The sequence below is a fragment of the Cherax quadricarinatus genome, chromosome 38 (assembly GCF_038502225.1).
Source record: "Cherax quadricarinatus isolate ZL_2023a chromosome 38, ASM3850222v1, whole genome shotgun sequence".
NCBI lineage: Eukaryota > Metazoa > Arthropoda > Malacostraca > Decapoda > Parastacidae > Cherax > Cherax quadricarinatus.
In genome coordinates this window covers 3,889,769-3,915,741 of record NC_091329.1, presented here as the reverse complement: position 1 = coordinate 3,915,741, position 25,973 = coordinate 3,889,769, and the positions used below count along the sequence as shown (strand labels likewise).

The following is a 25,973-nucleotide window of genomic DNA, read 5'->3' as shown; positions in this document are numbered from 1 at the left end:
ATACTCTAACTATGCATTGAGGCCAAAGTTAATATGACACAAAATATTTAGGTGAAATATAAACTTTTGACTTGTGGGAGAAGTATGATAATTTTTTTTTTTTTTTTTTTTTTGGGGGGGGAAGAGGTTATTTTACCTTGGGAGATTACCAATGCATTAAAAAAAATGTGTATCACCATGTAGCATTATGTACTAGGTCAAATAATGGAGTACCAGACATGAGAAAGTTAGAAACTTCAAATTTAAACCTTAATTTTTCTGAAATTTGTTTGTATTTCATCTCAGATGCAGCTGTCACAGTGATGAGCCAGGCAGACTATAATGACAAGCTGGAAACTTACCAGGCTTTTATACAAGTCAAATCAACTCAGATGGTGAGTTCTTTTAATGGAAAATGTAAGATTCTTATTTTATCACAATACCTTTTAAATGTCTTGATTAGCCAAATTTTGTCATATCCAGAAAGTATGAGGCTAGCAAATATTAAATGTTGAAAATAGTGATTTATTTATCTTATTTTGTACAGCATGTTATATCACCCTCAGACACAGCTGAGTGAGTTGCTGAAAAATGTGCGTGAGGGTAAGCAGCCACTTGCACAGGTCAAGGATTCATTGCAGCAAGAGATCAATGCTGCTAATAGTGCCATAAATATAATTTCTGAAGAAGTTACCCACCTGAAGCAAAAGGTATGTACCATACATACATTTTTAAAGAATACATACTGTATTTTGTAACACTATACATACATACATATTAAGAATTGATATTAACCCTATAGCATTTGATCATCAAAATGTTATAAATCGTTTCATTCTAAGACTGTTGTGCTCCTATGACTTTTGCTGTAATTTTCATAGTTCTTATGAATTTTTGAAAGTCATTTCAAACAATTAGTTTTCCTACTTGCAAATGACAGTGAAACACCCTCTCCCATATCTAGAACTAAATTGCTTCAGATCTCGACTCCTCATTTTCCATAGGAAGGAGCTAGGGCTCTCTGGTTACTTGAGGATGACAAATAATTCCAATATTAGCTAGAGGCAATGTAAACAATTTCATGTGGCCTGATTGACCTTTCAAGGTCACCCAAGATTTGAGTACTGTATGGGGCCATCATATACCAAAGGGTCGACAGATTTGTATCGTCATATTCCTAAAACATTAATATTATATATTTTTCATATTATGCTGTCAGTGTGACAGCTGCTAATTTATGCTAGTGACCAGCTTCTAACTTAAACTGTATTCATATTTAGCTGATTTTGTTTGTATTTGCCTTTTTTATAGCTGCGTTATCATAATGTGAAGCAGATTCATGGTAATATTGAGCGACTGGAGTACCAGCTACGAAACAACAATTACAAACCAAGGGAAGAGCAAAAAATTCTAGACGAGATATCTATGCTTCAAAGATCAGTCAAGACTCTTCGGGAGTATGAAGCTAAGCAAGTTAGTAATACATATACAGTTGTGTAATTTTAATACTAATCATTTTGTTTTAAAGAAGTAATTTTGAGTTGTGCTTGAGAATGTAGTATACAGTGGACCCCCAGTTAACGATATTTTTTCGATCCAGAAGTATGTTCAGTTGCCAGTACTGACCGAATTTGTTCCCATAAGGAATATTGTGAAGTAGATTAGTCCATTTCAGACCCCCAAACATACACGTACAAACGCACTTACATAAATACACTTACATAATTGGTCGCATTCGGAGGTGATCGTTATGCGGGGGTCCACTGTACTATTTTACCATGAGTATATATATATTGTATAAGTAAATTCTTGATTTAACAGACTTGTAATGGGAAATGGGTGATAAGTAATAATGAATGAGGTGGATAGATATGAGATTGTTCTGCTGTGATTGTAAGAATAATGCACAATTCTGTAACCAAATGACATTGCTGTTTCCAAAATCATTTGACCCAGCAGATTTTTTTCCCATATTTCTGAAGGAGGGGTGTTAATGTTGCAGTTTAAAAACTGTAGTGTAAAGCACCCTTCTGGCAAGACAGTGATGGAGTGAATGATGGTGAAAGTTTTTCTTTTTCGGGCCACCCTGCCTTGGTGGGAATCGGCCAGTGTGATAATAAAAAAAAAAAAAAAAAATTCTGAAGTCTGTTATGTCTAGGGTTTACTTATATGTACAGTATATCTGAAACATTGACCATCTTCCACTAGGGTAGGGTGACCAAAAAAGAAAAATCATCATTAATTCAATAGCTGTCTTATAAGAAGTGTGCAGACACTGTATTTCAAAAAACCCTCCGAACTATAACATCCCAGTCTCTCCTCCAGTGTAGGCACTGTACTTCCCACCTCCAGGACTCAGTTTCCTAAATTCCTTCATAAATTTTACATTTGCTCACATCCCAGTAGGACTAAATCCTTAAAAATCACATATCTCCACACACTCCAGTCTAAAATTCTCTCATACCTGCTGGATGCTCAGCCTCCTATTCTGCTCCACTCTCTTTAAATGGCCAAACCACCTGAATAATCCCTAATCTTCCTTCTAAATTATTTTCAAATTTCTACAGCTTAAAACTGTTAACAATACATGACATAATTTTGATGCTAGAATTAATTTTGACAATATTTGTGCAGTTATTTTAATTCAGTCTGTGTGTCTGTCTTACTTAGTCTTGATAACTTTTGTTAGTGTAATTTAAACTTAATTTATGCTTCTTCAAAACTTGTAAAAACACTTGTGGGCATACTAAAACTTTGGGAATGATTTCTCTTGAGACTTTTCCTTTTAAGAATGGGATTTCCAGTGAATAAAAAAAAAACTGGAATGGTATGAAAATACTGATTTAGAAACTAGAGAAGTACTGTACTGTAATACATACTTAAAGAAGCAAATTTCAGGCAGAGAACAAAAAATATCGTGGGGAGAGAGCAAGACTAATAGAAGAGCGTAACAGCAATTACTCAAAGATCCGAGCTCTATACACACAAGAAGATGAAATAAAGAAAGAAATGGCAGCTGTCAGAGGAGATATATCATTAAATAAAAAGGGTAAGTACCATTATCATATGATGTAGAATGTCTATTAAATTTTAAGTTGCTTTTCATTAGGAGGTTCTTAAAAAATTTCTTGATTGAAAATAAAGGCAAAATAATTATAACTGTGGTGTATGGTTTTTCTGTCTTGGGCAAACCAGCCCATTTTGTATTAGTATGTAGGTGGTATGTCATACTATACTTTGTTCTTAATACTCCATCCTGGCCCAGTCTTGACTTTAAAATCTTGAACCATTCAGTAATAACATAGTTATCAATACACAAACAATTGGAAACTTATCCAACAAATTATAATAATGCTTGAATGGTTTTTATTTCATTCATGCAGCTATGGAACAACTAAAGCAAATGAAACCTAAGTTGGAACAAGGATGGCTAGCACATCATCAAAAACTACAAGCTGCACGCAACAAGCGATATGAAGACAAAAAACGGTTAAGACAAGAAATGACAAGAGAGCGCCAAGAAGAAAGACGAAAATTGTGGTAAGTAGTGTCTGAATCTTCATATGTAACTCTTGAAACTGTAACAGCATGATTACAAACAAACCACTGAATGGGTGGGGTTAGAACCCATGGCAAGTGAGTTTTCAAACTCCAGGCCAGTGAGTAAGTCGCTGGGCTAGCTGGCTACAGTAAAATTCATCCAACTAGGTATATTTATACACTATAGGGAGGCTAGCGTGGGCTTCTTATATGCTAGATACAGTACTTTCTTATACTATAATATAGTAGATTGGTTAATCACAATTATCTTTTAGAACAGTACAGTATAACATAGGAACAATGAACTATTGCACCAATATTACAGTATAGCTGAACAATATTTTGCTCAATACAAACTTGACTTGCTAATTAAACCTGCATTTAGAATTCTTCAGACTGATATGAACATAACATAAAATTATTGTTTATAGACCCTCACCTATATACATTTGAATATTTTTTTTTTTTTTTCAACAAACTGGCTGTATCCCACCAAGGTGGCCCAAAAAGAAAAACGAAAGTTTCTCTTTACATTTGAATATGTAGTGATAAATTATGTATAACCCACAGGGTAGTGCTAGCTGTAGTGCTCATTACATACAGTCAACTGTTCTAATAATACCCTCTTTACCTATGTGTCTTAACTGTTGAGAACTGTCTGTATGTTACAAAATAAAGGAAAACTTGGCATTTCTCTGGAGTCCTGAGCAATACCTTTCTTCTTACTGGTGTCTAATGAACCTTCAGATCCACTCCAGGTGTGTCTTTCACCTTGGGCAGGAAGCCAGTTACTGACTAGGTTGGATGGTTGATGGTGTTTAACCCTTTCAGTGTTGAGACCCCTGATCCTTAACACAGTCAAAAAATTTTCAGAAAAAAAAAAAATCTTATGAAATGATAGAGAATCCTTTCCCGATGGTAATGACACCAAAAGTATGAAATTTGATGGAAAACCCATGAAATTACTCTCTTGCAAAGTTAGCAATCTTGGTGATATTTACGCATCAGCAATTTCACCCAATTTGAGCCCTATTTTTGGCCAATTCCATTGGTCCAGTCGACTAAAATCATAGCTATTTTGCTAGAACTCCATTTGTTCTATTGATTGAATACAAGAAACCGCCCATTTACCGATTTCAGCTACCTAATAAAGTGGTCAGAAATTGGCAATTTAGCCAATTTCACAAATTTCAAAAGATGCCAGTTTCAAAATAGGGTCAAGAATAAACAAGACAGATATTCCTGGCACTAAAATTATTTTCTCTTTTCATTAGTCCCCTCTACATAACTCTCACTTTCCATTTTGAATTTTTATTCTTGCAAAAATAGAAGATTTGCTGTTATGCAGACTACTGCATTATTATAATAATTGTATAAATAATGTTAACCCATTTGTGATTGCTTATTAGACTGGTCAGTTGGACACATATTGGACAGTGATTTCATTTGTTTACTCTTGAACATCAGAAAAAGTCAAACATTTCTGCTACTTTGAGCTACTTCAAGGTACTTTTCATCGCAAAACCAATCAAAATCATCTCCATTTCTGTAATATATCTTCCATTCATCAAATGAGACCAAGAAAACAAGAATACAGCCATAAATACCATATGAAAATACACTGCAAAGTCGCTGTTTTAAAGCAAAAACATGGTCGGAGTTTTTTTTTTCTCGTGCATTGTGTGCTGCGGAATTTTTTTTATACTGCACACACTGACCACTCAGACCCATTCTTTCATATGTAGGCCTACCAGCTTTCTTCCACCAGATTTGAAGGAGCTAGAATTTTGGCGTAGTATTACAGGACCGACTGGCTCTCATGCCGTATTTTAGGACCAACACTGAAAGGGTTAAAGCTTATAAACTATACTAGGATAATTTATGCTGTGTATTATTCATATTACCTGTTCACTCTTGGTCAAGAATACTGTCAAACCTAAAGTAGGGATTAAAGTAAACTTTCACTATATATACAGCGAAACCAGTTTAACGGACTAATGGAGGGTTAAGTGATATTTACTGTAATGAAAAGCCTTTGCATTGAAGTACCTGTTGCAGAGGGCTAGGTCTACTGCACTGGGAGCCTGTCTGACACAGACAAATGTCTGGTGTAGTGGACTAACTCCACTGCATTGATAATAGTGCAAGAAATAATAAGATTAAACTATAATACAGTACAGTATAGTGGTTTTCTGGAACAAATTCTTGAATTTTTTTTGTATGATCATATAGCATGTGTGGGGTTACCTTTTTTTTAAGACATTTGTTAAGAGATGCAGAATCTGGAATGTAGCAATGAGATGTTACACAGACTCAATTTTTTTTTTTTTATCGCTCAAAACTTTCTTCAGTTGACCTCCCTAAAAAGAAAGCTTAACAATAACTCTAATATCTTTTTCAACTGATTTATATTGACAATCAAAAGAAAAACTTTGCTAAAACAAAAAAAAAAACAGGAATTGTTTTTCCACAATACAATGTTCATGCAAAACTAAATCATTATGAATCTTTCAGCATTAAGAGTGATGATGGCTAGTCACAGTTACTAAAGTAGAAGACAACACTATCTAGTTGTACATGCCTAGTTGTTTACGTTTGTACCCTCACCCAGTAGGTGTTGATGGTAATTATTGTACAGCCTCTCCTCACTAAGCGATGTACTCGTTTACCGACGACTCCGACTTATGACGGGCTCACTGACCTGTTTGCATTCCTAAATAATGTATATTGGAGCTGATTTCCTCTATCCTCTTTATTACAATATAAGTACACTACTGTATAAAAATTTAAAAATATACCAGAAATGTTATAAAAGGTGCAAAGGTGACATTAAAACAATATCAGAGATGGCTGACACAAACCCACTACTATTATAGTATGCTCCTCGCTTAGCAACAAATTCGTTTACCGACGTGGTCTTAGGAATGGAACTCCATCGTTAAGTGAGGAGAGGCTGTACTGGTCTAGCATTACAATGGTCTTCAAAGTTAATTCCTGCTGAATAAGCACTGCTAGTTTCGAATTTACTTTTGGCTGATTTAATTGGAATAACCAAATCTTGATCTACCTGGTTTAGAAATCTCTTATCATATAAGGGATGCATAAGTTGCCTTCAAATTTCACAAGGACAGCATTAGTGAATTCAATTCAAAGATGGGTTAACTTGTAAATACTGTTTCAGTTCCTGTTCTCTGTACATACTGGGGAAAGTCTAGTAGACATAAATATAAAAAATAAGGCCTACTCTGTGTGATGAAGCCTCTTGTACATTTTAACCTTAAACTACAGGAGACCCAGAAAAAAAAATTAACTACCTACGCTCAAGTATTAATGTCAAAGGATGAAATAAACTGTACACAGAACTAAATGAAAAAAGTTCACACTCAAAACATTCTTTTTGAACATATTGCATAAAGTAAAAGCATTAAATGGCATTGATTTAAAAATTAACTAGGTACAATGTTTTTTAATGTCTAGAATAAAAGGTAATTAATGAAATTAGCACATGTACATATTCTTGTATTATTTGCACAATAATAATTTTTATTTCCAGGGAAGAATACGAGGCAAGTAAAGAACCATATGAGGAGGAAAAAAATTTGTGCCGAGTGTTGATATCATATCTACAGTCTTCAGTGGGAGGCATCACTCCTACACCAACTTCATCTACCCAGTTCCTATACCCAGGTCAAACACCTGTCACCACACCATCTACACCAAGGTCTTTGACAAAAACTTTGTTATCTCCTGATACGCCAACCAAAGTACCAGCTATCACTTCATGTTCAAAAGAGCCATCTAGCAACCAGTTATTAAATGATACAAGTTCTTTAAATGAACCCACAACCTCTTCAGAGACTAAAAATACTTGTTCCTCAATGCTTCCACCAAATACATCTGGCTCATTTTATTCAAAACCTAAAGATGAAGAGGAATGCTTCATCAGGGTTAGTAAAAGGCATAAGGCAAAGGTGAAGCGAGAGCATAGGTTAGCAACCCGTGTCAAGGAATTGCCTCACACTCCTGATGTCTTAATAAAATTTAGTAAACTGTCCATAACCCCTCCAAAAAATACTGATGAAGTATCTTTAGCAATCGTTTCTTTACAAGACTGTTTGCAACATTTTCATACATTATCTTTAGCCAAAAATAACCAGAGTGAAACTGAAGAGAAATTTTTAGATGCAAGAAAAGTTAATGAAGTAAAGGCTTGTTCAAGGCCCACCAGTTTGTGTGTGAAAAGCAATATAACTCCTCTTGAATCAACAAAGGACAATACTGTCTTGAGTCCAGTGGCCTCGTCCAGTACAGCAGACTTGGAAAATATTTTCCCAGGTACCTCCTCAAATCCACAACAGCTTGCTAATTGCAGTGTGGCACCAAGTATTAATGTCACCTCGCCAAACTTACCTTGGTCAGCAGTTGGGCCTGTGGAACAGTATTCTGGCAACACTGTCTCCAGTAATGTAAACCAAGCCATAGATAATATCCAGCAGAACCAACCTTTGTATAATTGTATACAGTCTTCAATAAACCAGATAATGGGGAAAAATAACTTAGCACAATTTGAAAGTAATGGTATACCAGATAATTCATCGGAAATCAATTTATGCAATGATATTTTATCTCAAGGAAGTAATGAATCTTTCTTTTCTAAGCCTGTATCATACCCAAGTAGTTTAGTAGAACTGAACAATAATGCTGGTTGTAGTTATGCTGCAGTAGCTGCCAAAATTAAACCAAGTACTGTTGACTATTGAACTGTGGGTTCGGTTATTTTTATATGATTATCAGTTTGGATAGTGCTGTCATAGATGGCATATATGGTCAATCAATTGACTTAAATAGAAGAAAATTCACATTCATTCTAGTCATTAATTTAAGTACTGTAAGGTGTAAATATTTTGTTATTATTATTATTATTATTAATTTTATTGAATTGTTAGAAATTTTTAATAGTTATATTTTTAATTAAATGCATTAATATTTTAATTTATTATATTTTTAACCTTATAATTAACCCCTTCTCCCATATAAATTACTAAATTTAAAAGAGAAACTTTCGTTTTTCTTTTTGGGCCACCCTGCCTTGGTGGGATACGGCCGGTGTGTTGAAAGAAAGAGAAAGAAGAAACCTTATAATTAATAATGCTTGACAACATTAAGAACTGTCCAATTTGATAACACTAAATATTCTGTATGAGCTTAAACTATGATGTTGAAGTACAGTATTTAACAAAATAGTGTAAAAATGATAAAACAATTAAAACTTTGTTATCAGGACTTGGCAGAGATAGCAAAGTACATTACATTACAGTATTTCATATTATATAAATAAAAGTGTTGTTTATTGTCATGTAAAAAACTGCATTCCCAATTTGGTTCTCATTGTTATGAAAAATGTCACCCCAAACAGCAAAAAAATTATATACAAATACAGGATTTTTAACTCTAAAAGAGTGAATTCTGATTGTAGGACATTATTTTAATAGTCAGGAATTTAATTATTCCCTAGATTTGCAAATATAGTTCAAGCTGATTTGGTCACCCCAAATGTTTTGTGTGGATGCTGGAGTAATTCTTTTTTAAGGTAGGTTTAACCTGCAGATATTCCTTTTATACATACTGCAATCACATGCTTGTATCCTCTTTTACATTTTTGTTAATTTTATTCCCATTTTCTTTTGAAAAGAGGCTGTATGTATGTATTTGCTTTTTCAAATACTATAAGCAGAGTACAACATATAAACAGTTTCCAGAGATTTATTTCCTTGGCTGACTTCAGCCTCGTGCAGTGTCTTTGTGGACACAATAAGATCATGAACTCAGGAATAAGTGTGGAGTATAACTGAAATATATCAGTAACTTGTATATTAGTTTATTATACTCATGGGGATGCATCTCAATGTATGTAATAAGGCTTGATCTGGAAGAGAGGGTAGCTCAAATTCCTTCGATCAAGAGCCTGTCACTGGTAACCAGGCACTTCCTTTGAAGGGATTTTGTTTACTGCATATATTCTATGGCATGTTTTCTTCAAGTGGGGGGGGGTACCTTGATGTTGAAGGGCTCTTGATCTGAAGACTTCTTGCTACCCTCCCTTTCTTTAAATCAAGCCATTCCCCAGGCACTGTATGACTGACAGATTTACTGCTACCCTAATGAATATAATACAGCAATAATTGACAGCATGTGCATGACTCTAAAAAGTCATTTTCCACCAAAAAAACAAAGTGTGTATTTTAAATTCATGGATCTGAAAATATATCTGTAGTAACAAGAACTCTTTTGATGAAATTTGGGGGCTGTGTGATTTGTATTAAGAGTGGATTCATAATGTAGATAGTAAATGGCAGAAGGATGAATGACTACAAATTTAGAAGTTTCTGTGGGGTAGATACTACAAGACTTGTCTCATGGTGAGAGATTCTGGGCAGAATGAAAAGAACACTTTGGATAAAGTTCCTTACTCCATTTGCACGTGTTTGGCACATAGTAAATGGGTACCTAAGTATATATGTAGCTACATATACACAGAGTGGCAGATCATATTCTGCAGGAAAAATATTAGGCCTAAGTTTTAAAACAAGATCAGGTGGAAGGCGGCTTTATTCACAAAAGTTCATGTATAAAAAGACCCGTTTTAACATCAGTGATTCATAAGTTTTGCTGAGAAGAATGTTCACATTGTAATGGTGCCAATTTTATTAAATTAGTTTCTACTATAGATGGAGAATGCTCTCTTCTGATTGATTTCAAACCCTAAATATTGGTGTATCCTAATTATCTAAATTTTTGGGTTGATATTTGGTTGAGTAGGTGCCAGTTTGCTATTTTTTAAGAACTTGGAAATTTTAAATAATGGCTTTTATGTCAGATTTTAAATGCTGATATTTGAAGCAAGCTTTGAATTGTTATTGAACATGTAGGTGCCAATTTACAAAATTTTGCTATAATTCCTCCATTTTCTTTGTCTAGTAGCTCTCAGGAGGCATGTTAATTCCAGTTTCTTCAACAACATTGAAACATTTTCTTACAGAATTCTATATATACAGTAGTTGGAAATAGTTGAAAAGAAAACCAAAAATATTGAGGACTCGCATTATAGCTTTTTAACCCTTTTGACTGTCTTGTCCCTACTAATGTCAGGGTTGTTTAACCCTTTGAGGGTTTTCGTCGTACTAGTACGTCTTACGCGTAGGGGTTTTTGACGTACTAGTACTCATAAATTCTAGCGACCTCAAATCTAGTGGGAGAAAGCTGGTAGGCCTTCATATGAAAGAATGGGTCTATGTGGTCAGTGTGCACAGTCTAAAAAAAATCCTGCAGCACACGGTGCATAATGAGAAAAAAAAAACTTTTTCCATTTTTTTTTAATAAATCAGCGACTTTGCAGTGTATTTTCGTATAGTATTTATTGTTGTATTCTAGTTTTCTTGGTCTCATTTTATAGAATGGAAGACATATTACTGAAATAGAGATGATTTTGACTGGTTTTACAATGAAAGGTGCCTTGAAATTGAGCTCAAAATAGCAGAAATGTTCGATTTTTACCAAACTTCAAAAGTAAACAAATCGTGCCAAGCGTGCAATACACGTCAACTGGTGAGTCTAATATTCTTTCACAAGTGCACCAATAATATTTATACCATTTTTTACACTAATGCAGTAGTCTGCATAACAGTAAATCTTATATTTTTTGTGAGAATAAAAATTCAAAGTGGAAAGCAAAAGAATATAAGAGGGGCCTTGAGACGTGACTAATGACTAGAGGAAATGTCATTTTAGTGCCAGGAATGTCTTTCTTGTTTATTCTGGACCCTATTCCGAAATTGGCATCTTTTGAAATTTTTGTGAAATTGGCAAAATTGCTAAATTCTGACCACTGTACTGGATAGTTGAATTTATAAATGGGTGGTTTCTTGCACCCATTCGATAGAAAAAATGGAGTTCTAGCGAAATATTCATGTTTTTTGTTGACTAGTACAGTGAAATTGGCCGAAAATGGGGCTCAAAGTGGGCAAAATCGCCGATCCGTAAACATCGCCGAGACCGCTAACTTTGCGAGAGCATAATTCCGTAAGTTTTCTATCAAATTTCAAACTTTTGGTGTCGTTATGATCGGGAAAAGATTCTCTATCTTTTCATAAGAGAAAATAATTTTTTTTTTTTTTTAAATTTGGCCGACCCTGAGAACGAGTTTCGGAGAGGGCCTGTCGACCCTCAAAGGGTTAATAAGATTTATCTTCTAAGCTTAGCTCCCTCAGATAAGCTGCGAGTGGTAAATTTTGGCCTAGACATGAGACACTGGGTCTGTGCATTGAGTATGCACCGTATTAAAAAATCCTGCCTCATGAGGTGCATAGTGGGAATACCAAAACTCGGACCTTGTTGGGTTTAATATAGTGACTATGAGGTGTTTTCTGGGATTTTTTTTTTTGAGTTTTTACTGGCTGTTTCTTGGTATCATTTGATAGAAATGATTTTGGTTGGTTTAAAAAATGGAAGTAGTTTTAAATCAGGTTCAAAGTGGCAGAAATGTTATGTAATATGCTTATGTAATATGCTGCTGTATAGATGAGGTTAATCATAGAATTGATGAGGGAAAAAAGGTGAGTGGTGCGTTGAGGTATATGTGGAGTCAAAAAACGTTATCTATGGAGGCAAAGAAGGGAATGTATGAAAGTATAGTAGTACCAACACTCTTATATGGGTGTGAAGCTTGGGTGGTAAATGCAGCAGCGAGGAGACGGTTGGAGGCAGTGGAGATGTCCTGTTTAAGGGCAATGTGTGGTGTAAATATTATGCAGAAAATTCGGAGTGTGGAAATTAGGAGAAGGTGTGGAGTTAATAAAAGTATTAGTCAGAGGGCAGAAGAGGGGTTGTTGAGGTGGTTTGGTCATTTAGAGAATGGATCAAAGTAGAATGACATGGAAAGCATATAAATCTATAGGGGAAGGAAGGCGGGGTAGGGGTCGTCCTCGAAAGGGTTGGAGAGAGGGGGTAAAGGAGGTTTTGTGGGTAAGGGGCTTGGACTTCCAGCAAGCGTGCGTGAGCGTGTTAGATAGGAGTGAATGGAGACGAATGGTACTTGGGACCTGACGATCTGTTGGAGTGTGAGCAGGGTAATATTTAGTGAAGGGATTCAGGGAAACCAGTTATTTTCATATAGTCGGACTTGAGTCCTGGAAATGGGAAGTACAATGCCTGCACTTTAAAGGAGGGGTTTGGGATATTGGCAGTTTGGAGGGATATGTTGTGTATCTTTATATGTGTATGCTTCTAGACTGTTGTATTCTGAGCACCTCTGCAAAAACAGTGATAATGTGCGAGTGTGGTGAAAGTGTTGAATGATGATGAAAGTATTTTCTTTTTGGGGATTTTCTTTCTTTTTTGGGTCACCCTGCCTCGGTGGGAGACGGCCGACTTGTTGAAAAAAAAAAAAAAAAAATAATAATATGTAATATGCTAAAAAGCAAAAGTCTCACAGAAAATATAGAAAATTCTGGAAAAGATAACAAACCAGTTGACTTTGATCACTGGTTTGCAGGCTGTATACCCCTCTAATCACTGATAGTTCTACCCTTTGGCTACACACACTCCATACTCATTTTCTCCCAAATTAACTGATTCATTAAAGAAAACCCTTATTTCCAGCACAACTTATTTAAAAGAAAAGACCATTGATCTTGTCTCAAATAAGTGCAGTATAATTACATGGTGTATTACTGTACTATTAATGTTTTCAGCATAAATATGAAAGTTTCAAGAGAAAATGACTGGATGATGCAGTACTTAATACAGTATTTGGTAAGGCCTCAGATTTAGGAAGTTAAGGGGTAGGTAATAAATTGTTTCCAGCAGTGCTAAAAACAAATTTGTTAGACTTCCTAAAATTACAAAAGTTATAATATTTAGGGAATGGCTATACACTTTACTTTGTGGCCTCTTCCATGTTCTCCACCTACACACTGCCCTGTAGGGAATATTCTTGACTACAGTATTCTCCCAACTGATATTTTTATTTTTTCCTTTAAACTGTTGCTATACATTTACTAAGGTAACCTTCATTGTTTCCACACATTATTGTTTCTCAGCACGAGCAAGTGATACTGTAATTGCATCTCTTACATGACAAGCATGTGAGAATAACATGGAAAACATTGCAAGCATCCTTTTATGTTTTCATCATTTGTGATCATCTGAAATATTTGGAGAGGATGCTTGTGTCCTGTCTCTTTAAGAAAGGAGTTTGCTGAGGAAGCCAGTTTCAGTCATACAGATAGTATATTGACAAATCTGAATGAGTTTTACATTTATCAACCGGTCTCCATCCATAAATGCTGTTTATAGCCTATCCGTCCATTAGTCAGTGACATATGTAGTTCGATTTGATATAGCAAAAGAAATTCAGGCAGGATCTGTGTGCTGGCTACAACCAGTTTTTCTAAAGACAAGTTTAATACAGATAAGTCAGCATAAAAAAAAAAAAACCTCTTAAGACACTTCACATGTGTGTGTTATTAATGTACCTATTTATAGTTTGTAGTTAAAGAAATGTAGCTTATGCTTAGTTTCCCATCATTTATAATAAATCTTTTATAAGTTTTAACATTTTCAGATAGCTGAAGCACACACTACTTCCTCAATGAACTCTTTCCAAATGTCAGCTCCACTTTTTCTGAAGTAGTATTTTCTAATGACCCTACTGTACTGCTTCCTAAATACATAGCAGTTTGAAAATATGACCTTGAGTTCTCTATTATCTCACAAAAATTTTATGATCTTAAATGTAGTACCTTCATCATTATTCTTTTACTGTGACTCATGTCTCGACTCTGAAATCCATATTGCTACATCTAATTTTTTCTGAGTTGTGGACACCATACACAGTTTTATATTTCAATTCTGGACTAACATTATACAGTGGCAATTTATTGTATTATATTTACCCCCAAGATCTTTATCAGATGTTTATTATAGTTTTACATACTTTCACCCATTTACATTACATTTTGTAATCAACATTAAATTCATGACTTTAATAATAAATAATACATGCAATCTGCTTAGTCATTTCTTGAATAATTTCTGAGATTCCTTCATAGTAGCCCTGGGACAGGCTATGGGAGTAGGTAAACTTGAATTCCTTCAGAGATGTATCAAAGTTATAGCTGAATAAATTTGATATAGGAATTTGCCAGTCAAAAACAGCAATTAGTTACCATAGCAGCTTTTAGCTTTCCAAGTATTTTATCCACTTTTCTATCTTTTTCCAGTATTAATACAAAAATGCTTCATCATGTAAATGGTATACAATACAGAAAAGTTGATATTTCGCCACCCAGTGGCTCATTCAATTCAATGTAGAGAATAAATATGAGATGGTGGAAGGGGTGGATGGGTAATGAGGCATCAACTCCCTCAGCTTTGGGAAATCTGAAGTAGAAGCATGAAGATGAAGACTTATACAAGTGTGCCAGAGGAGAGGTGCAGCAATTGATATCACAAGCATGTAGGACCCAATAGTGAAAAAAAGTCATGTCAAAGAGTTGGGCCAGAGAAAGGCAATAGGGTTGAAGATATTATATCCTCTGTACCAAAATTCCATGGAATTGCTGTGTCAGAAAGTTATTTATTTATTTATTATCACACTGGCCGATTCCCACCAAGGCAGGGTGGCCCGAAAAAGAAAAACTTTCACCATCATTCACTCCATCACTGTCTTGCCAGAAGGGTGCTTTACACTACAGTTTTTAAACTGCAACATTAACACCCCTCCTTCAGAGTGCAGGCACTGTACTTCCCATCTCCAGGACTCAAGTCCGGCCTGCCGGTTTCCCTGAACCCCTTCATAAATGTTACTTTGCTCACACTCCAACAGCACGTCAAGTATTAAAAACCATTTGTCTCCATTCACTCCTATCAAACACGCTCATGCATGCCTGCTGGAAGTCCAAGCCCCTCGCACACAAAACCTCCTTTACCCCCTCCCTCCAACCTTTCCTAGGCCGACCCCTACCCCGCCTTCCTTCCACTACAGACTGATACACTCTTGACGTCATTCTGTTTCGCTCCATTCTCTCTACATGTCCGAACCACCTCAACAACCCTTCCTCAGCCCTCTGGACAACAGTTTTGGTAATCCCGCACCTCCTCCTAACTTCCAAACTACGAATTCTCTGCATTATATTCACACCACACATTGCCCTCAGACATGACATCTCCACTGCCTCCAGCCTTCTCCTCGCTGCAACATTCATCACCCACGCTTCACACCCATATAAGAGCGTTGGTAAAACTATACTCTCATACATTCCCCTCTTTGCCTCCAAGGACAAAGTTCTTTGTCTCCACAGACTCCTAAGTGCACCACTCACTCTTTTTCCCTCATCAATTCTATGATTCACCTCATCTTTCATAGACCCATCCGCTGACACGTCCACTCCCAAATATCTGAATACGTTCACCTCCTCCATACTCTCTCCCTCCAATCTGATATTCAATTTTTCATCACCTAATCTTTTTGTTATCCTCATAACCTTACTCTTTCCTGTATTCACCTTTAATTTTCTTCTTTTGCACACCCTACCAAATTCATCCACCAATCTCTGCAACTTCTCTTCAGAATCTCCCAAGAGCACAGTGTCATCAGCAAAGAGCAGTTGTGACAACTCCCACTTTGTGTGTGATTCTTTATCTTTTAACTCCACGCCTCTTGCCAAGACCCTCGCATTTACTTCTCTTACAACCCCATCTATAAATATATTAAACAACCACGGTGACATCACACATCCTTGTCTAAGGCCTACTTTTACTGGGAAAAAATTTCCCTCTTTCCTACATACTCTAACTTCAGAAAGTTATCATTGTATTAATGGTGTATAATAATGTGTATAATAATGTCCGGCAGGCCGGACTTGAGTCCTGGAGATGGGAAGTACAGTGCATGCACTCTGAAGGAGGGGTGTTAATGTTGCAGTTTAAAAACTGTAGTGTAAAGCACCCTTCTGGCAAGACAGTGATGGAGTGAATGATGGTGAAAGTTTTTCTTTTTTGGGCCACCCTGCCTTGGTGGGAATCGGCCAGTGTGATAATAAAAAAAAAAAAATAAATAAAGCACATGTAACACTAGGGTATCTCTACTGATAAAGTTGTTTCGCTAACCAGTGTCTTCTTCAATCCATATTCGACTGAAAAAGTCACTAGTTGGTGAAGTGTCTCCATCAATGAACATAACTAGGTGTTACATGTATCTTATTCATCAAAAATACTTCTCAACTGGTATACAGGTCTAAAGGTAGTTCAAAGGGCCTTCTTGTCACCTTTCTTAAACACAGTATCTAGCTTTTGCACTCTTTCTACACAGGTTATATTCCTCAACTTGGACATCAGCACTGCACCATTATATTAACTGTATATAATACTGACAAACAGATGAATAAGTAATGTGTCAGAGTGATCAGTGCTCTGGCACTGAAGTATCAAGGCCAAGGGAGTGAATATGTATCTCAAAACTACCTCTCCACTTCTATTAAGGCTGAAGGACTGAACATCTCAAGCTCTCAACTGTTTCCAGTGCATTGGTCATCCAATTTCAACTAAAAAGCCTGCTCTGCATGCAAAACTTTTTGGAAATAAAGATACCAAAATGTTGCACATCTGCCTTATTCATAAAGAACAAAAAGGCACAATACTATGACTGGAACAACACACGAATACTAGTTGGAAACACGTCACAAGTTGGACCGAAACGTAGTTTAGGTCCAACTTGTGACTTTGTAAATGATCCAAGTCAGACTGAAATGTCGTTGTAAGCTCCTCTCTTCTATGTGCATGTTATTTGTGTATTGTCTTATTCATCTAATTGTCAGTATTTACCTGGAGTTTACCTGGAGAGAGTTCCGGGGGTCAACGCCCCCGCGGCCCGGTCTGAGACCAGGCCTCCTGGTGGATCAGAGCCTGATCAACCAGGCTGTTGCTGCTGGCTGCACGCAAACCAACATACGAGCTACAGCCCGGCTGATCCGGAACTGACTTTAGGTGCTTGTCCAGTGCCAGCTTGAAGACTGCCAGGGGTCTGTTGGTAATCCCCCTTATGTGTGCTGGGAGGCAGTTGAACAGTCTCGGGCCCCTGACACTTATTGTATGGTCTCTTAACGTGCTAGTGACACCCCTGCTTTTCATTGGGGGGATGGTGCATCGTCTGCCAAGTCTTTTGCTTTCATAATGAGTGATTTTCGTGTGCAAGTTCGGTACTAGTCCCTCTAGGATTTTCCAGGTGTATATAATCATGTATCTCTCCCTCCTGCGTTCCAGGGAATACAGGTTTAGGAACCTCAAGCGCTCCCAATAATTGAGGTGTTTTATCTCCGTTATGCGCGCCGTGAAAGTTCTCTGTACATTTTCTAGGTCGGCAATTTCACCTGCCTTGAAAGGTGCTGTTAGTGTGCAGCAATATTCCAGCCTAGATAGAACAAGTGACCTGAAGAGTGTCATCATGGGCTTGGCCTCCCTAGTTTTGAAGGTTCTCATTATCCATCCTGTCATTTTTCTAGCAGATGCGATTGATACAATGTTATGGTCCTTGAAGGTGAGATCCTCCGAGGTACTGATACTTGTCTGACACAGCAGCATCATGGTATCTTGGTACAGAGGACATCTACAACTTTTTTGCTCTTGTGTGTCAAAAGAGTCAAATATGAGAAGGACCTACTTAGTAATATTTGCCCAATGACTTACAAGTGGGCCCTGCCTCCTAAGATGCAAACCTCCACACCTCACTTCTTGTCCAGTATATATTGTCCCATCTGTGTGCCTCTACTTCATAGTAATTGCTATGGAACTGAGCAACTTCTATCAAGGTTTTGTGACTGAATACTTCAAAACTGCTTCTCCACTTCTATCAAGGATGAGGGATTCAACACCTGAAACTACTTGAACTGTCTCCAGTATAATGGTCACCAGTGTACTGTGCCTGCTGCACAGGCATTACTTTTTGGAAATAAAGATACCAAATGAGCATCAGTCTTGATGCACTCCCTTTTACCTTCTCAAGTATAATTTTTTTAATAAAGGGTTTCATGCAGGTGTTCCATACAAAAGAATGGTTCGCACATAAAAAGCAATGAGCATTTTGACTGTCTAGGTTTCTGATTGTGACTCTCACATCTACTAGTTTAACCTGTGGTGACATTCTGTTCATGTACCCATCAGGGAAAAAGGTTAGGGGTAATGTGCTTTTCTTTGAACAGTTTCTGAGAACTTATTTTCTGTCTCACTTGGTGGTTCTCCATGTTTGGTCTCCTTTTCCCATCTCCCAGCTTCATATCTTTGCTTTTGCTGGGATGAATGCCTTTATCTATTTATTAAACCATCCCTGAAGCCTATCCAGGTCTTCCTGCAGCCTTTTTCTATCCTCTATTTGATATTCTCATTATTTTGGCATCTAAAAACATAGATACAGTATACAGGAGTTTATTTTTACTGTGTACAAACATGCCCTGACTGCATGTTTAAAATTATTTAAGAAATGGGGTAAAAGTATTAAACTTTATTGTCCTGTATAGTGTATTGATTGATTTGTTATACTGTAGTACAGTACTTTGTCCACTTACTCTGTATTACAACATATGCATAGTGTGCAGTGCAGTATTATTACTGATCAAATACAAAATATACCTAGTTAAAATAAACCCTGTAATTATTGCTGAAGTATTTTTTTTGTTATATTTTATAGTTAAGCAATAAAAGTTCTGACTTTTTATGCAGAACCTCAAAGTCACCCATGAATCACTTTTCCCGTATAAATGGTACAGCTAACCTCAGTAATATAAAATACAGTACAGTATGTACTATATTGTACAAAGTATCTTTATACACCAAACTTGCCAAGGAAATTTTTGTCTGTTGTGTTTCCTTAATATGTATACTTTGTTTATAGAAAGGGAATTCATTTTTATAATTATAAGCAGTTTTTTTATTGTAAATTATACTCAGATGCTCAGTGGCCGAAATAACGCTATAAGATTGTGAAAAATGAATCCTTCCTTTCCAACATACATAAAGGGATTACCAATAACCCCTGGCTGTCTTCAAGAGGGAGCTGGACAGGCACCTAAAGTCAGTACCTGACCAGCTGGGCTATGGTTCGTAAGTCGGTTTGTGTGTGGCCAGCAGTAACAGCATGGCTGATCAGGCCCTGATCCACTGCAAGGCCTGGTCAAGGACTGCACTGTGGAAGCACTGACCCCTGGAACACCCTCCAGGTATATTCCTAAAAGTGTAAGATAGGGAATTTATTTGCATGCACACATATGGCTGGAGGATTTCCAGATATATCTGCCTATTTTACCACATTAATTGCTCATAAAATGCTTAATATGCTTTTATCTTGTTTAGACCAGTGCTTGCAAGTTACAAATGACTTAATATTTTTCTTAATAAAAGTATCACTATTCCAAATAACATCTCTATAGGAAAGTTAGAATTTGTTACAACTTATTCAAGAGTGTAAAAAAATCAACATACCAATGTAAAAAAAATATTTTAAAAGGGCACTGTATAATAATTTAACCGGTTTAGTAAGTAAAGCAATTATATAAGATGTACAGGAAAAAATATATGTACACATAAACACAAGGCTAATGTGCAACTAAAATACTATTGTGTTAAAATTTAACATGTTATTTTAAAGGAGTAGATGGTTAAAGATTAAAAAATGTGTAATAACATTAAGTTTACAATCATATATGAGGCTCATATAAATTATTTAATGCAATACATAACTGAAGGGCCATTGTACAAAGCATGCAAAACTGCACAATGTTGTAAATACAATAATGGATTTTATCTGGAAAATAAATACAGGAAAATAAATGTATATATATTGTATATTCACTAGTTGTTTAAATTATAACCTTATACAAGTATATAGAAAATTACCCTTTTGGGTTTAGTGCTAAAATTTATTGTAATGATTATATACCAGTACATTATTACTAATTATTATTATTATTAGTAGTATTATAACCTTGATTCTTGAACAAGCACTAAAACCATAATACAGTAAGTGAATGCCAGGTTGCCAGTAAGAGGCTTTAATCTTAGGAATTGGACCTGCCCTCCCTTTCCTTGGATTGAACCTGAATGCCTCCCATAATCACAGGCACCATATGACTCCTATGGATCTAGTGTTTCCCCATGAATATAGTAATGATAATTATAGAATGCCAAGTTCAGGAAAAACTGTAATAATTTCTTGTTAATTTCTGGTTAGCTTCCAGTGTTAACAATGTTTTCAAACGTGCTGGCTGGCAGCAGTTTTTAATACAGCCAAAATCTAGTTTTTGACTGTCCTTCACTGTTATCAGTTATAGGAAACGGTAATCTCATTCAGGTACACTTGTTACGCTCACACATGGTGATCTCATGAAGGGGAGACCAGAAATGCCCAACATCCTTTGAATGATTCACTCAAAAGAGCACACTGACTTCATTTCAGTGGGCTGCAGAAAACAATATGAAGTTCAACGATGAGAAATTTAAATTACTCAGATATGGTAAACACGAGGAAATTAAATCTTCATCAGAGTACAAAACAAATTCTGGCCACAAAATAAAGCGAAACACCAACGTCAAAGACCTGGGAGTGATCATGTCGGAGGATCTCACCTTCAAGGACCATAACATTGTATCAATCGCATCTGCTAGAAAAATGACAGGATGGATAATGAGAACCTTCAAAACTAGGGAGACCAAGCCCATGATGACACTCTTCAGGTCACTTGTTCTATCTAGGCTGGAATATTGCTGCACACTAACAGCACCTTTCAAGGCAGGTGAAATTGCTGACCTAGAAAATGTACAGAGAACCTTCACGGCGCGCATAACGGAGATAAAACACCTCAATTACTGGGAGCGCTTGAGGTTCCTAAAACTGTATTCCCTGGAACGCAGGCGGGAGAGATACATGATTATATACACCTGGAAAATCCTAGAGGGACTAGTACCGAACTTGCACATGAAAATCGCTCACTACGAAAGCAAAAGACTTGGCAGACGATGCAACATCCCCCCAATGAAAAGCAGGGGTGTCACTAGCACGTTAAGAGACCATACAATAAGTGTCAGGGGCCCGAGACTGTTCAACTGCCTCCCAGCATACATAAGGGGGATTACCAACAGACCCCTGGCAGTCTTCAAGCTGGCACTGGACAAGCACCTAAAGTCAGTTCCTGACCAGCCGGGCTGTGGCTCGTACGTTGGTTTGCGTGCAGCCAGCAGCAACAGCCTGGTTGACCAGGCTCTGATCCACCAGGAGGCCTGGTCACAGACCGGGCCACGGGGGCGTTGACCCCGGAACTCTCTCCAGGTAAACTCCAGGTAATTTCTTAACTCTCCTTCAATAAACCATACCCCCGGCCGGGATTGAACCCGCGGTCATAGAGTCTCAAAACTCCAGCGGGTTCAATCCCGGCCGGGGGTATGGTTTATTTGCAATCGTGTCTTTACGATTTCTTAAGTCTCCTTCAATACCTTAACATATTTACTCTGAACTGCTCTACCAGTCCCACCTTTTCAGTGCAAATTATCAAAAAATTTCAAGTAAAAGAATGTCATAAAAAATACATTACCTGGAGTTTACCTGGAGAGAGTTCCGAGAGACATTCACAGAAGTTAAAATATATTTCACCAGTTTAAAAAGATATCAGTGATAAATGAGCCTTCACAAATCTTCACGTAAGTCTCTGCTTGTAATTTATTTATTTACAATTTGAGCACACATACAGAGGTACAAAAAAATACAGATAAGAGCAGCATGCCAAAGCCACTTATACTATGCATAGCATTACGGGCTGGCTTAAAATTAACTTAAGATTAACTAAGCAATGATGAAATCAGTGATAAAACATTAATGTAAACAGATTACTATAAAGCACAAGTGAGTATTACAAAGACAGGTCATATGGTTGCATGCATTGTTGTACATTCAGTAGAATGGAGTATTCTGTTAGGTAGTGTATTTAAAAAATAATAAAGTTAGATTGGGTTTTAGGTTTAACATTTATGTGATATAATTGTGAGAAACATTTAAGATATACAATTTATAAGGTTCAGTTATTCAGTATTTATTTGGTTTTGGGTGAGTAAGTGATCTTTGAGAAGAGACTTGAATTTATAAACAGGTAGTGTTTCTTTTATATTTACAGGTAATGAATTCCAGATTTTAGGGCCTTTTATGTGCATTGAGTTTTTGCATAGCGTGAGATGGACACGAGGAACATCAAAGAGTGATCTGTGCCTTGTGTTATGGTCATGTGTTCTGTTGAGGTTGGCAAGGAGATGTTTGAGGGGAGGGTTAATATCAGAGTTAAGTGTTCTATGTATGTAATAGGTGCAGTAATAAGTATGGATGTTTTGTATGGTGAGTAGGTTTAGTGTATTGAATATTGGTGGAGTGTGCTGCCTGTAGTGAGAATTTGTTATCATTCTAACTGCAGCCTTTTGTTGGGTAATTAGTGGTCTGAGATGGTTAATTGTTGTTGAGCCCCATGCACAAATTCCATAGGTGAGATAGGGGTAAATAAGAGAGTGATATAGGGCCAGGAGGGCTGACTGTGGAACATAGTACCGTATCTTCGATAGTATGCCTACAGTCTTGGAAATTTTCTTAGAAATTTGTTGTATATGTGTATGAAATTTGAGTCTATTATCAAGGTGGATTCCTAAGAATTTTCCCTCTGTTAGCTTTGTGATAGGTGATCCGTTTATCATTATGTTAAGAGGGACATCTGTAGCTCTGTTACCAAACTGAATGAAGTAGGTTTTGTCAATGTTTAGTGTAAGTTTGTTAGTCCTCATCCAGGTAGATATTTTCTGTAATTCGGTATTTACAGTATTGGCTAGCGTGACTGGGCTCGGGTGAGAGAAGACGTATGTAGTGTCATCTGCAAATAGTGTGGGTTTGAGTAATTGCGAAGCATTTGGTAGGTCATTTATGTATAGGAGAAAGAGAAGAGGGCCAAGGACACTTCCCTGTGGGACACCAACTGTAATTGGTTGTGCAGAAGAGTTTGCCCCATTTGCGTACACATATTGGCTTCTGTTGCTGAGGTATGACTTGAGGTAGTTGAGGGAGTGCCCTCTTATACCATAGTGTGACAATTTTACGTGGAGCAAGTCATGGTCAACTGTATCAAAAGCTTTACGTAAGTCAATGAAGATCCCCAGTGGGACTTCTTTTTTCTCTATTGCAGTGTATATATGTTCTAGCATGTGTATAATAGCATCATTAGTATTTTTATTAGGCCTGAATCCAAATTGGCAGGGGTTGAGTATGTTTTGGGAGATAAGGTAGGAGTAGATTCGTTTATGAATTAATTTTTCGAAGATTTTTGAGAGAGGGTGTAAGTTGGATATTGGCCTATAGTTATTCAACTCTGTTTGGTCTCCTCCTTTGTGGATCGGGGTGACCCTTGCTATTTTGAGTACTGTAGGGAAGGTGGAGGATTCAATGGATTTGTTAAAGAGTGTTGCAATGATTGGTGATAGCACTTGTGACACTTTTTTGTATATAAAGGGTGGTAAGGTATTTAAATCTCCTGCCTTGTTTTTTAGTGTGTTGATAATAAGGGAGACTTCGTATGGGTTAGTCGGAGCTAGGAACAGTGTGTTCGGGTAGTTGCCGGTGAGGTAGTCATTTGGTGGGGTATCTGAGCTTGGGATTTTATTGGCAAGGTTTTGTCCTATAGTGGAGAAGAAATCATTGAGTCTGTTTGCTGTTTCTGTTGGTGGGAGTTGGGGTTCATCTGATTTTGCTAATTTTATTTCGCTATTTCGTGATATCTTTTTTGTTCCCAGAATTTCTGATAGGGTTTTCCAGGTCTTTTTTATATCACCTCGTAAGTTGGATAATCTGTTCTCATAATACAATTTTTTTGCCCTTCTTATCAGGCTGGTTAGGATTGACGAGTAACGTTTTGTTTGGTCTCTGGTTATGTGACCCATTCTGTACTGTTTTTCATATTGGTGTTTTGTATTTATGGATTTGAGAATGCTGGGTGTTAGCCAGGGACTGTTCAGTCTCTTAGCTGTCATCTGTTTAGTTTTTTTAGGGCAGTGCTTGTTATAGAGGTATTGGGTCTTTTTTAGAAAATTATTAATACATTCGTCAATATCTGTATAGATTTCTAGCTCAGTGTGCCAGTCAATGTTTGCTACTGCTGTTGTGAAGTTATTAATGGCTGCCTCATTGTGAAGTCTGAAGGTGACTTTAGTAGTGTCTTGGGGTAGTTTACCAAGAGTTGTTATGAGGAAAGTAGGGTAGTGGTCTGTGGTATTATCTGTAATTATGCCTGATTTTAAAGGGGATATGGTGTTGGTCCAGATGTGGTCAAGTAGGGAAACACTAGTCTCTGTAACTCTTGTAGGTTTTGTTACTGTTGGTAGCAACATACAGTTACTCATTGTGTTTGTGAATTCAGTAACGTGTGGGTCCTGGTCTTGCAGGAGATTTATATTGAAGTCACCTGAGAGTAGTAAGTGATCTTTGTTCATGCGTGCATCAGTTATCATACTTCCTAGGTTTTCACTAAATTGGCTAATGTTTGACTGGAGTTTACCTGGAGTTTACCTGGAGAGAGTTCCGGGGGTCAACGCCCCCGCGGCCCGGTCTGAGACCAGGCCTCCTGGTGGATCAGAGCCTGATCAACCAGGCTGTTGCTGCTGGCTGCACGCAAACCAACATACGAGCCACAGCCCGGCTGATCCGGAACTGACTTTAGGTGCTTGTCCAGTGCCAGCTTGAAGACTGCCAGGGGTCTGTTGGTAATCCCCCTTATGTGTGCTGGGAGGCAGTTGAACAGTCTCGGGCCCCTGACACTTATTGTATGGTCTCTTAACGTGCTAGTGACACCCCTGCTTTTCATTGGGGGGATGGTGCATCGTCTGCCAAGTCTTTTGCTTTCGTAGTGGGTGATTTTCGTGTGCAAGTTCGGTACTAGTCCCTCTAGGATTTTCCAGGTGTATATAATCATGTATCTCTCCCTCCTGCGTTCCAGGGAATACAGGTTTAGGAACCTCAAGCGCTCCCAATAATTGAGGTGTTTTATCTCCGTTATGCGCGCCGTGAAAGTTCTCTGTACATTTTCTAGGTCGGCAATTTCACCTGCCTTGAAAGGTGCTGTTAGTGTGCAGCAATATTCCAGCCTAGATAGAACAAGTGACCTGAAGAGTGTCATCATGGGCTTGGCCTCCCTAGTTTTGAAGGTTCTCATTATCCATCCTGTCATTTTTCTAGCAGATGCGATTGATACAATGTTATGGTCCTTGAAGGTGAGATCCTCCGACATGATCACTCCCAGGTCTTTGACGTTGGTGTTTCGCTCTATTTTGTGGCCAGAATTTGTTTTGTACTCTGATGAAGATTTAATTTCCTCATGTTTACCATATCT

At 37.2% G+C, this 25,973-nt stretch overlaps 1 protein-coding gene across 3 annotated transcripts in view; it reads left to right on the top strand.

Moving 5' to 3' along the window:
* Positions 1-10,672, top strand: part of LOC128692984 (uncharacterized) — a 41,782-nt gene extending 31,110 nt beyond the window's left edge. For 2 of the 3 annotated variants that reach the window (XM_053782395.2, XM_053782396.2), the window contains exons 2-7: positions 286-374; positions 546-689; positions 1,291-1,452; positions 2,878-3,028; positions 3,363-3,519; positions 7,073-10,672. In XM_053782395.2, coding sequence (XP_053638370.1) covers positions 303-374; positions 546-689; positions 1,291-1,452; positions 2,878-3,028; positions 3,363-3,519; positions 7,073-8,279 — 1,893 coding nt within the window. In that variant the 5' untranslated portion in view covers positions 286-302 and the 3' untranslated portion in view covers positions 8,280-10,672. The remainder of the gene's footprint in view (positions 1-285; positions 375-545; positions 690-1,290; positions 1,453-2,877; positions 3,029-3,362; positions 3,520-7,072) is intronic. The other variant, XM_053782394.2, reaches the window with a different exon arrangement.
* The last annotated feature ends 15,301 nt before the right edge of the window (positions 10,673-25,973 follow it).